The sequence below is a fragment of the Vanessa atalanta genome, chromosome 13, assembly GCF_905147765.1.
Source record: "Vanessa atalanta chromosome 13, ilVanAtal1.2, whole genome shotgun sequence".
NCBI classification, from domain to species: Eukaryota; Metazoa; Arthropoda; class Insecta; order Lepidoptera; family Nymphalidae; genus Vanessa; species Vanessa atalanta.
In genome coordinates, this window is record NC_061883.1 from 9,663,742 (window position 1) to 9,677,788 (window position 14,047).

General features: G+C 30.5%; 1 protein-coding gene across 7 annotated transcripts in view; it reads right to left on the bottom strand.

The window, feature by feature from the left end:
* Window positions 1-11,394: 11,394 nt before the first annotated feature.
* The window catches only part of LOC125068048 (G-protein coupled receptor Mth2-like), a 62,116-nt gene continuing 59,463 nt past the window's right edge, over window positions 11,395-14,047 (bottom strand). For 3 of the 7 annotated variants that reach the window (XM_047677024.1, XM_047677026.1, XM_047677025.1), the window contains exons 6-8: window positions 13,731-13,899; window positions 13,351-13,547; window positions 11,395-11,675 (exon numbers count right to left, since the gene is read on the bottom strand). In XM_047677024.1, coding sequence (XP_047532980.1) covers window positions 11,482-11,675; window positions 13,351-13,547; window positions 13,731-13,899 — 560 coding nt within the window. In that variant the 3' untranslated portion in view covers window positions 11,395-11,481. Of the gene's footprint in view, window positions 11,676-12,001; window positions 12,772-13,350; window positions 13,548-13,730; window positions 13,900-14,047 lie in introns of those variants that run through there. The other 4 variants (XR_007119764.1, XM_047677029.1, XM_047677028.1 and 1 more) reach the window with 4 other exon arrangements.

Consider the following 14,047-nt stretch of genomic DNA (forward strand, 5'->3'; position numbering starts at 1 on the left):
TCCTCGAGTCGATAATTTGGATGGATAATGGGAAAAAAAAATTTTTTTTCAATTATATTTTTAATGGATTGGACACTTACAACTTTCGAGAAGTTGAATATAGTAAAGAAATAAATATTTTAATATGTAAACTATATACGTTACAAGTCCTGATAACTATACAGTAAGTATTATGAATATTATATAATGGACTAAGCTGTTTTTACTTAGGTGACTTCTTAACTTTTTGAATTAATTAATAATTATGTTTTGGACGCTGTTTCCAATTCAATTTTCGAATTATGTCGAGGTTATCTAGAGTTATCTAGAGGTTAATAACAACCAGCTAAAATTTGAGGAATTGGCTCCGAGTGTTATACCTAAGTCATGCAAATACTTCTAGAATTGCAAGTTTATTATTTGAGCTACCTTCCTCAATATCATTTCGAACTGAAGTTTCGATGATACATTTTACCATTACTTGGATCATTACATGAAATTTTTTCGACGCATACTTTTTTAGAACTCTAATTTTTTTTCTCAGACGGTTTCTTTTAACCGGTACTTATTTCACCGCTTGTACATGCATAATACGAGAGATTTTGACTTTGAATACAAAATATACGAAGTTCACTTGCAGATAAATCACCGTGTTTCCACAAATTTCGGGGGTGAAACCTTGAAATTTAGTTTTTGTACAACATACTTTATAACTTAAGGTGGACATAACAGCATTTTTTAAATAATATTTCAAAAGCGTAACAACGTTTAGGTGATAACTGATTTTGCTTATATTAACAATTGCAAAATCAACTGTATCAACAAATATCATGATTTGACTGTAATTTTACTAAATATTAATTAAATGGCAGATTAAAAAAACATCATGAATTTGAATAATAAATTTTAGAGCCTTTTAGTTTAAAAAATATAGTAAAACTTGCATCCTTTCTCTTAAGCAATGAAAGATTGTCACATTAGAATTGGCGCCGTGGATGTGACAACCTTTCATAAAACAAATTATCACTTTATCGAAATCGAATCGAAACGTTATTGCCGTTTACTTGGTGGTCGAGTTTTGTGCAAGCCCGTCTGGGTAGGCACCACCCACTCATCATATATTCTACCGCTAAACAGAAGAAATCAGTATTGTTGTGTTCCGGTTTGAAGGATGATTGTGCCATTGTAAATACAGGCACAAGGGCATAACATCTTATTTCTCAAGGTTGGCGGTGCCTTGGCGGTGTAAGGAATGATTTATATTTCTTACAGCGCCATTGTCTGTGGATGGTAGTGACCGCTCACCAGGAGGTGGCCCATGTGCTCGCCCCTGGATTGTTCCAACACAACAATCCAGTTGCGGTTCGGTCGAAGTTGGATCGGAATATATTTGGGATTGTATCGTAATCGATATAAACAAGTCGAATTGGCCCTTATTTACGATCTAGTGTTTTTTGAGAGCAATAGTCGAAGTTGGATCTGAATAGAATCGAGTAGAAGCATATCATAGCCATTGTATGTTAGTTGAATCACCTTTTTTTAATGATTTTTTTTCACCGCTTTTGTTAAAATTTATCACGTATGCAGTCGAACTGTTCCTGAATCTCTACAACGGTTAACCTGAAATAATGGACATGGATTTCGATTTGTATTATTTTTAAAAGTAAATTATAGTATATTATTAATGTAATAAAATAATTTATAAAGAAATTTCAACAACAAAACGAGATGAATGGATTTCTTAAAATTAATTCTTCATATTTATTGATTATTCTTTGTCTCTCTTTGCATGATGGAAACCGAACCTGACAGCAATACCCCAATTTAAATCTATACTAATATTATATAGAGCTAATCTCGGGAACAAATTCACTGCAATACTATTATATTCTACTATTTTATTAGAAAGCTAAAATCTTCCTCAGCGGGAATAATTTATAGTTACATCATATAATTATCTTAATTAAATGCACTCGTGCGAAGTCGGGGCGGGTCGCTAGGTAGTTGTAGAGTAAAATCACTGTTGATAAGCTATCAAATTATTTGGTCTAGTGATATGAACACGGGTCAAGTCTGTTTATCTGCATATAAAGACCAATTTAGTCGATTAGCAAAATACGTTTTAAATTAAAAAAAAAAGTAATTTTTAATACAGAAGTTAAAATTATAGGTATGGTCCTATAAAATCGCCTCGAGCTAGGTAAAAGCGTCCTCTATTTCTCGGGCTTTTATTTATCAATATACTTACCCCTCATATCCTCGTTGCGCCTGCAAAAGTCGCTATTTGTTTTTTTCTTATTTTTAGATTTTTATGCTGTTTTAACAGATATTTCAATACGCACGTACTGTAAAAACAGTTTTGTGATAACTTTAATAATTTAAAAGTTTTAAAATTTAGCTATGTGACGTTCATACATCGGAAGCTACATAAATTGAAATAACGATTAAAACGGCATAAGAATCTAAAAATAAGAAAAAAACACAGCGAATTTCGCAGGCGCAACGACGATTATACTTGTCTCTAGCTTACTACATCACCTTGTCATAGTAACTGAGACATTATTGGTATCATAATAATATCGAAAAAATTAATCGAATTACCCACAGTTTTCATTATTCGATGATAATGAGGCCTACAATATCCTGTAAACTCGGCGTAAATATTTATTGGAATAATTGCTGACACGCCCACGAATAAGTACTTCAAGCCCTATGCCGGTATTGATCGCTGTTGTTATCTCGTTCACTCGGTATATTTGTCTCAGGTTGTCTAAAAGGTCCTAGATGGCTGAACTCGGATGAATCTAAAAATAGCGTCGAAAGCACTAGTATTGATTGCGAGAATTTTGTACCTAGGGCATAACTGAAGGTTTCCTGGTTACTTTATTAAAAAATATAATTAATAATTATGTTTTTCGTAGGATTGTCTCGTTGGGTATTATTGCTTATCAAATATCCTATCGCCAGCATACCGAAAACTTAACGAATTATTCATCATTGATGCGTTGTATCGCCTGATGATTATGTCAATGTTTTTTTTTTAATTTTATTTTTATTTATTTTAGGGAAACCTACAGCATAGTATAATACATACAATTAATACAAAATAATTCTAACATATGCAAAAAATGTTTCCACTGTTGCATAAAAACATGGGGTGAACTAAAAGACAAGTAATAAAAGTAAAATATTATCAAAGTATATGAAATAAGGTTATCAAACATGAATTCCAAGATTAACAAAAAAACCCAAAAGAAACAAAACAATAAGCTCCAAATAATATTAATGATAAATAGAGTTTTTTAAGACTCGTAAGAACTTAAACAGATTTACGTTAAATATATCAACATTACTATAATATTTATTATAATTAGCACAGGCTCTTACCAAAAAGGGATTTTTGGAATAGTTAGTTTTACATATCGGCACATAAAAGGTTTGTTTTGAACGGGCAGAGGCATAAGGACACTTGATATTAATATTGTTAACTAAGTACATTGAGTCGATATAGTTATTTATAATTTTATAAAGAAAAACCTGATTTTTGCATTCTCTGCGTTTCTCAAGCGACAAAATATTAAGTCTATTAACGGAATTTGACCCAAATTTACGCGTTCATCTTCTAATAAATTTATTTTATACTTTTTAGATAGCCATAATATACTTTGAATATTGTGGATTCCAAACAATTGAAGCAAATTCCAAACTGGACCTTACATACGAGTTATACAATATATGTATTTATATTTCTAAAATCACTTCCCTGGCGAAATATGAAACCCAATATGCTGAAAGCTTTTGCAATAATTTTATTCACATGTCTGTCAAACAGTAAAGTTGAATCCAGAAGCACTCCCAGGTCCCTATCTCAGTCACCCTCCTAATTGAATGATTAGAAATTGTGTAATCAAACAAAATCGGATTTTTTTTTCTAGATAACACAACACTTATCAAAGTTAAGATGTAGACCGTTAGACAAACAATATTGCTCTAAAATTCTAAATCATTTTGTAAATTAGAGCAGTCATCACAGTTTTCTGTGATTTTAAATAATTTTGTATCATCTGCATATAAATGTATATTAGGGTTTTGAAATTTTTTAATTATGTCATTAATAAAAATGTTAAATAAAAGGGGACCGAGGTGAGAGCTCTGGGGTACCCCAGATGTTATGGGGACGAAACTAGAAATTAGTCCTTTGACAGCAACTACTTGAGTTCTGTCATGAAGATATGATGTTAACCATCTAAGCAAATATATAAGCCGATATATTCAAGTTTTTTAATTAGTAACGAATGTGGAATTTATTAAATGCTTTTGAATAGTCAGTAAATACAACGTCAACTTGATGTCCTCTCTCCATAGCTAAAAGAACAACATCAAGAAACTCGACAAGATTGGACTCGACTGGTCTTTTAGTTACGAATCCATGTTGTTGGGTAAGCAGAGGTTTTATTAAAGGAAACAAAAATAAATCGTATATAATCCTTTCAAATAATTTTGGTATGACTTTTATATTTCACGATATTTTTTAACATTATGCTTATCACCATTTTTATAAATTGGAACAATTAGGGATCTTTTCCAAACAGGTGGTAATATGCCTGATTGAATGGATTTGTTAAAAAGTAAATATAAAGGAAGTGATAAATACTTACTGCATTGTTTTAAAAATATAGGATGTAAACCATCTGGGCCACTGCTCTTAGATGAATCGAGTTTTGAGATATCTTTCAACTGTACGGCGCGATATCTTAAAAGTACCAATTAGGGGCTGACTATCGTGCTTGTTTAAAGTATCATCCTCGGCTATTTTCCCATCATCTACTTCGAAAACAGATTGAAAGAAGTGACTAAATAGATTTGAGATAGAAGAGCCGTCGGAACCAATAGTATTACCAAAGAACATGGCTCTTTGATTTTACAAATGACCAAAAATTCCGGGAACTATGATGAATATTATCTTCCGCCATAGCAATAAATACATTATAACACTCTATTTCCATCCATTTAGTTCTGTGTTGAAGGTCAGAAAATTTGTCATAATCGCTACTACGACCATAAATTTTCCATCGTTTATGTACTAATCATTTCTTTTTAATCGATTTAATCAAACTCTTATTATACCATACAGGATATTTTTTGGTATCTGTAACTGCACAGTTTTAATACGCAAGCCTCTGACGTTTTGATAATAAATATTTAAGCACATAGTGATATATATTTTATAAATTATAATTATTGTGTGTAAAAGTAACAGTAACAGTAATATTAAATAAATCTATTTTTTCAATGTACTTACTTACTACCATACCTTATTAGGATAAATTTCTTTAAAAATATGATTAAAATAATAACAATAGAAATTAAAAATATGAAAAAGTATATAAACTTCTTGAAAAACTCAACAAAGTAACATTAATTAATATGGTAAACTAACAAATTAATAACGCTTATAAAATTTTGTTTAAAGAATCTTTGGGAGTAATGTGAATAACTGGTGAGTTGTTGGTCTTGCGAACCATAACAGTGCAATTTCGAACCCAACAGAATTGGTAACATTTCTCTTTTCATTTACGTCGTGCTTCATTCAGAAAAGCCTCGTTGTAAGTGGATAGGTGGTCATTTATATAAATAGGATTATTACTACCTGAAAATCCAATGTCACTCGCCTTCAAATTCTTTAATTTTCTTAGCGATGAAAGAAAATCATCCTTTTTGTAACGTGCTTGCATTTTAAGAATAATAGGTCGCGATTTATTATTAGACGAATCATTCTTTACCGCAACCCTTGTTACAAAATCAACATCCTTACCAAAGGATATGGAGTAACCGCTTTTTTCAGCAAGGGATTTGATAATATGAACTAAGTTTTCTCCCTTTTTTTGTGGAATCCCATTAATTTGAATATTGGAGCGTCGCATCCACTGTTCATTTCTGTTACTTATGTCTGATAATTCTTTAAACTTAAGTTTCAACTCTTCGAGTTTTGTTCTAAAATGGTCTATTTTGGTGGTTACCAATCCTCCTTATCGAGATCATTTATTTGATCAACAATAGAAGTGATGGAAGACTCGATCGAATTAATTTTCGTAGACCAAAAAGTAACAGAATCTGAAAGCTTCTTAAATTCTTCGGTAATAAAAGAATCGAATGATTCCATTGTGGAATACAAACTATTGAAACGGTCATCAAAGAGAGCATTCAACAATTTTACATCTATAATTTGGACTTGATTATTATTTACTTTCTCTGACATTGTTTAATTTTGGACTTATAGTATTGTTTTTCTTAGATATTTTACAAGCTGGACATTTCCATTTCGCTTTATTCATAGGCAGAATCGTTTTAAACTCATTTACATTTCTACCAATACATGAGTAATGGGACATACTTTGACAAGCTGTGCATTTAATTGTTTCTTCAGGTCTTAAAGTTTCTGAACAATGCTTACAATACATTTTGTTTATATATTAATCACAATAATGTATAATAGACGAAGCTTAGAGGAACCAACTTTACTTAACACCGATAATTGAATTGCAGTCAAGTAAGCGTCCAAAAGGTCGTAAGCGCCGTGGATTATTCGTCGCTTACGCGTTCACTTCCAACACTGCACACCACTATTGAAATTTAAATAATAAATTTGAAATGTGCTGTTTTTATTTCAATAAATTCAAATTTAGATTTAATTTAACGCTATACTTATTGACATTAACACAATCTTTAAGTATTTTTCAAAGTTCACTCCCGATTATCGACTTATACGTTTTATAGAATAATTATTTGCTTAGCGATTAACAGCAGCTGTTTACTGTTGTCGATTTGCGACGTGTTTACAATTTTGTAATGTATACGATAAATAAAGCTGAAATGTTTGATTTTTGTTTGAACGCAATGGTATCAGGAACTACCTGTCCAATTCGAAAGAATATTTTTGTATTGGATGACCCATTTATCACTAACCCCCTTTAGTATACCAATACCTTGAACATATTTGGAGAATCAAGTATTTAATAGTATATTAAAATATATGTATAGACCCCTGTCTGTGGAGAATAACCTACACTTTAATCGTGTAAGTCTTGTTAAATTTTGAATATTATTAAAGATGAGCTCCGCCGAGAGGAAAGGCCGTGGATAATTTTTCCGAATCGTATCGAAGCCGGCCATCAAAGTGATTTCACTGGGTAAGAATTCCATATAATCGGGATCCCCTCAACCCAGATACCTTTTTGAAGCTTTCCACTACGCGAAAAAGTACTCATCTAGGTATTACTTGAAGTCAAATCAATTTTATTCAAGTAAACTTCACAACGAAGCTTTTTTGAATCGTCGATATTAAAAAATTACCACCGTTTCGGAAAGCAGCCTCCAGCGAGAAGAAACGGCAAGAAACTCGCATAGTTGCTCTTTGCGTTAAAAGGAAGATTTTTGTAACTTAATAAGTCTAAGTAGCATCTTAGTTCCCAAGGTTGGTGGCGCATAGGTGATGTAAGGAATGGTTAATAATTCTTACACCGCCTTTGTCTATGGGCGGTGGTGACCACTTACCATCAGGTGGCCCATATGCTCGTCCGCCAACCAATGCCATAAAAAAAAAGCTTAGATTAATTACCCTTTGAGAATGTCTTATTTTTCATAACAAAAGCTTAATCATTGATTTGACGGAATTATTGTTACATTAGTATTCTATTTAAAAAGGTCCTTGCTATTAGCTACCTTAAAAAAAACCTGATGAAAAACAAGACTTTCAGTAACTTTTCTTAAGGCAAGGTTCGTCGTTGACAAGACGTCGCATCGCGGCCACCGACACTTATATATTGTAATTTCAGTAGTTCGGGATGGCAAAATAAAATTATGTTGTACCATGATGTTTCAATCTCTCTCTATATTTTTTACAATCCCCCAATCATCCAATTGTTTTCCTTATGACAGCTCAATCACTTTTAAAATAAGAAATAGTGTTACATGCCAGTATTAAATGTTATAAAATAATATCAACTAAAGTTGTACAAATTATTGATCAATTAATTGTAATAATATGTAACAATAATAATAATGTGACATTATTAATTATATTATTAATTATGATATCCTATGACGTAGCACCGTATTGGAGGCTAGGGCTAGTCTCGTAACAATATATACGCGTCGCGGCCACCGACACTTATATATATAGGTAACCATACCTAAGTTTTTGTATTCTAAGTAACTTTACGTAAGTAAATTGAGCACGGTGATATATTATTCAAGTTATTTATTTCTATGATATTAGTACACGGAAACTATATATACAGCGATAAAATAATCGAAGACTTTTCATTCAGAAGCAAATAAAAAATTAGTTCTAAAATAGTCAAAGTCTGTAAATGTGATGCTTTTTATATAAGTTTGCTTTTTTTTTCATTGTCATTGACTTTACTTAAATGTTTCAAGTTGAAATGGTCTCAGGTTTATATTTAGAATTTAAAGATAGAATAAAATACCAATGAAACATCTATTGAGGTAGATAATGTTTTTATTATAATTGAAAGTAGACTTATAAATTGTTAAAAATTTTAAACATGATTAATTTAAGAGAACCCTAAGTTGTATCTATACAAAATTTATAAAATAAATGTGAAGGCGATAAATCATAATATTTAAGCACGAATATACAAATATTTGTAATCATACATATAGACTTATACATTTTTTTTAAAAACACAGATTCTGCAAGCTATATTGATAGAAGTTAAGCTTATTATATTATACTAAGCTGATATGCTGCAGCACCGACTTCCTATTGTGTAAAAATACGTTTTGTTTTTCATAGCAGACAGATGTACCAACATATACTTTTGCATATAAGATACTTTATACTATATAGTCCAGCATAAAATTATGTCAAATTTAATACAACTAACTATTAACTAAATATTTAGTCTTTGTAGTTTAAATGGTCAAAATGTTCCTACTCTTAATTAATCATAGTTCAAGGTCAATTTGAGTATATTGATGAAACCTTAAATACGTGTTCAAGTTTGCCAAGCTGATTTTTTTTTATGTAAAAACCTAAAGCTTCGTCCACACGTTCGAAACACATATGGATCAAGCTTCACAAATGATTGAATGCTATCGTTATTTATCCGATTAAAAAAACCTAGTTTTTCATTATATATCAGTTTATATATACGAGCGTCTCGAGTTTTTTTCGCAAACTGTACCTAATCGATAGTCAAATAATCGATGATTGACTCGAAAAAAAGTAACAACATCAAACTGTTACAATTTCTTTCCATTCATTCATTCAAATCGAATCCATTATAAAATGGACAAAGAATACAAATTGTCAGGAATAAATTTATTAATAGTTAATTTTATATTGGTGCTAAGTTTTGTTCTATCTCTACACAATTTTGACACACTCATGTGTGACGCTAAAAATAATAGTTTGTATTTTAACTACTGATTCTGAATAGACCTTTCGAAATATCAAATAGTTTTACAATTATTGAAACTTAGTAAATTAGGATGTAGTGTTTATTTTTATATAAATAGTTTATATTCATGTCAGGTATAATAATACCTCACGTGAATATTTATATGAATATTATTTAATTTAATATAATACATTTAATAAAATAAAATATAGTTATATTATTTAATTTAATAAATCTATTTATTATGAAAAAATGCAGTGTTTAAGTGAGATCATTATAATTCTACATATAAGATGACGTATAATTTAAACTAAAAATTATATAAATTTAAGACTTATTTCTGTTAAATTTAAAGTGAATCGTGTAAAACGAGAACTTTTTAATTAAGTCTTGAAAGTTGTTATTTTGAAAGCTTATCTATATCTGGAGTGAAGTGTATAGTCTGTTCAAGAACGTGAAAAGAAAAGTGTCTTATCTTTCTTTAAAAAATATACTCATAAAACGTTTAGCTAGTGAATGATGATTTCGTTCTGACCGCTTTCAGCTACAGCGGCCAATCTCAAGGAAGACAAGCTAACTGCGCTGGACAAAATATATTGCACAAGTGTGTGTGTGTGTGAAAACATAGGTGCACTCTCTATTTTCGGAATGGGTTTAGGTGCGCGACCAACGACTTGACATCCTGAGGCGCATGGATGTACAGACTTCTAGAAAAACTTAATAATTTTACATCGGCCCGATCTGGGATTTGTACTTAGAACCTCGGCATCTGTGCCTATATATAAAGACACTAGACTAACGAGGCAAGTGAATACTAGAAGGCTAGACAATTGGGCCACGCTGTGCAGAAATGTTCCAACTAATATAAACACTATTAAAGTTATTAACATTTTAAAGAGAAAACTATTTTTATAGTTAGAGTAACTCTATTATAGAATTTTAAATGTTGTTGTTATAAAATGTTACTTATCCAGTATGCGTATCATTTTGAAGACAATGAATGGTGTTGACATGACAATGGAATAATTTTGCATAATACGGTCGGATTGTAGGAACGATTTCGGTAATTTTTCCAAATTAATCGTCTGTCAGTTTTTCTAAAGATAATAATTGATCTTCATTGATTGATCAATCGTCTATTGTTGGTAACGATACACGTGATAAATAGAATACATTCCTAAGTTATTTCTATAGATCAGGTGTATATAAAATAATATACATTTTGTTACAAAAGAAAACGTCAGACGCTAAATGATTTTGTCTAAGCCCGCTGATATTTTTTGTATTTAGTTCTAGTAATAAATGTAGTCTACAAGACACGTTTGGTGTTTATATTCTTGAAAAGTCCATAACTTATATAATTTTTCGTATTTTTTACATAAATATATTATAATCTAAAAATATGATCACTTAGTCTATAATATAATAAAATGAACATCTAATAATTATTTTATTTGATATAAAATGTCAAAAGAAAATATAAAGATTTTATAATAAGTTATTTCTAAATCTTAACGTATCTAATATTACATCTTAAATTGTCTTTATATTTGTAATACATAGTTTCTGAAAGGTTATACCAAAAGTTGATAAACAAGATCCCCGGTAAGAAATAATAATTTTATCAAAACTTTGAAAACTATCAGTAAAAGACTAGGACGTTTCAGAAACTTCTGTAAAAGACTAGTTGCACAAATTCATCAGACCCTTAATTAATAATTGCACTTGATTCTTATTTCGAATTTGAATATTTTCTTTTTTTTTTAATCGCCTTATATTTGGTGATCTGAAATATTCTGCCAATATTAAGAGTTTATAGATCAGATCTTTTAATATAAAAAATAATCTAATATCTATTTTAAAGTCTTTTAAATATTTCATTAGTTTCGTCGAAAGAAAATATTTTTAAAATGTATAAGGAAGTAAAATTTTAACAAATATTTCGAAAGCCGTGGAGAAAAATGGCGCTGAATTGACATATTAAATATTCATGTAAATATCTTCAAAATTTTAAAATTTTGCAAAATAGCTACCACATTAATGATGGTTATTTTTTTTATAAACACTAATATTATTACTAATAAAAAAAACTCGCGCTTTCCATCATTTTTGACAAAGACTGTATAAACCGTTTTGACTGAGTTATTTGACAAAGGTGTTTAGTTAAATTCTTATTGGTTTCTTGACGTGAGTGCCATCTCGTCCCGAGTGGAGAACGTTCTCGTTGAAGCCTGGCTCTTAGATAATGGGTCTTCACGGTATTGCTTGTATCTGGAAAAGATAATATATTTTGTTATAATCAGAATATAAGCTAATGGATACACATATATTGAGTATTTTTTGTTATTGATTATACTGTTCGAATTTTTTCTGATTTAACGGACATATAAAATATTATTATTTTTTGCAAATAGCATTTTAAAACCATGGAACAACGAATAAGGAGAGTACTTAAAACTATATTATTCAAATTATGAAGAAAAAAATTGAAAAAAGAAACAAAACCCAAAAGTTAATTGAAACCAAAAAAAAAACAGAATAGTTAGAAGTGCTTAAAACAAAGTGCTTAAATAATTGAATAATCCGTAAAAGGGACATGTTAAAATAATCAAAATATTGATCTGTTCACTCACGAAGGTGTGCATCTCCACGTTAAATCAATAATTTTGGTAATAAAAATAAGCTCAAAAAATCTAATCGATTTGTATTTTTGCCGTCGTTATTCTTAGTCTTGTAAGCACGAACCTCACTCATACCGATGCACGTAATAATTTAACATGGAGGGGCGCGCCTTCGTGACCGACCGAAATTTATATTTGGAAAGTCCGTCTAAAAGTCAGTCGATGAAAAAAATAAAAAATCCAATCCAGCTGCAATGTTATTCGCAAAAGGGTTAGTTAAGACAAAAAGCGAAGCATTACGCTTGTTTCTTTAACTCCTCAATGTCCAATTCAATTTCATGTACCTTGTTAATTATATCTTCCTTCTTAAATTATTATAACATTTTGTTCGTTCTGTACGTTGAATTTTTTTCCTTCTATCGGATTATTCATTCCATTACATTCATTTCAGTCGATCAATTCAGTCTTAGTTACGTATATTTCATTCTCATGATATCTTGCTTAAGTATTGAATACTAGATGATGATTGTCGTTTTAGCAGTCATGGGGTTTCTGTTGTTTTTTAACTTTATTATAAGTTAGTCGTATTTATAGTTTTGTTGCTGCCGGTTTCTGGACAGCACGTTCTTATTGTGTCTAAACTGTCCCTTTGCTTGTAATTTCTGAGATTGTTTACAGTATCATTTCTATGCACCATTGTCATGTTGCTTATTCCTTGTTTCCGATGGAGAATACCTTCTTTGATCCTATATGAAATTAGAAATTCTTATACCAGTCTTTATGATTGAAATATGTAGTCATATACACAGAAGAACATCAAATGATTATATTGAATTTTTTTACTATAAACAGATTTTTAGCTGAGATGGTCCGGTAGCTAGAACACATAAATCTTAACCAAAGATTGCGGTTTGATACACGGACAAGCATCGCTGATCATTCGTGTCTCTAATTCATTTCGTGCTCGGTGTTGTAAGAAAACATCTATCGAGGAAACTATGTATCAGACGAAAATTGGAACAGCTTGGCGGAATAAAATCTAAAGCTTTTCCTCAAAAGTACGAGGGACTCGAAACCCATTTTTCATTTTTAAAAAGGATTAATTAATTTTCTCATCTATGATGTCAAGCCTCTTGTGTCCAATGTCTGTGACACTTGCTCATTTATAACTGTCGTATCGAAGTCTTATTACTAATTTAATAAGATTAAGTACGACTAAACAAAATTAATCGAATCGAAAAAAATCGAAGAATTGATGTTCTACTGTATGAAGTGATGAAAGGAAAAATTAAATAGAATGCGAATGAAATTCTTAAACGACAGACCTCGTACAAACCTTTTCTTTAATAAGCCGATGATCTTGCGTTTGCAGACGAAGATGATGAAAATGATGAGGCCGATGAGGACATTGTACGCGTCAATGAAGCGAAAGATATGATCAGCATTCGGATATATGGCACTGACCACCTCCAATAACCAGTTGATGCCCATCACAATGAATAATTTGATGTACAGAAGTAACCTGGAATAGAAGAAAATAAAATTTTTTGATTGTCATTTATGTAAACAAAAGAAGGTCGTAATAATTTAAATCTACCAATAAGATTAAAGTAGAGACTTAAAAAAAAAAGATTAGAAACGAATAGATTTAGAATTTATTAAATGACGTTTTTATTTTTTTCAGTTAATTCTTTTATGACGTTACCGTTGCTTTTCCTTATTCTGTCCGTCGTGCTTGGCACTTTCGCGGTGCTTCAGGACGGATATTTGCTTTTTGATTTGCGCGATCTTCACAGCGGTCAGGACAAAGAACACTATGTTTGCGAAGCATAGGATAACAATCGGCCCGTAGAGATAAAACAATTTGCTTTTACCTGAAAATTATATATGAAACTTATTTAAAGTGTTTTTATATTAAAAATTAAATGTGTTTATATCTAATATAATACATATAGTCTTATTTAAACTTTGTTTTATTTACGTATATCACAATTTTGCGTACTATTTGAAAAAGAAATTACG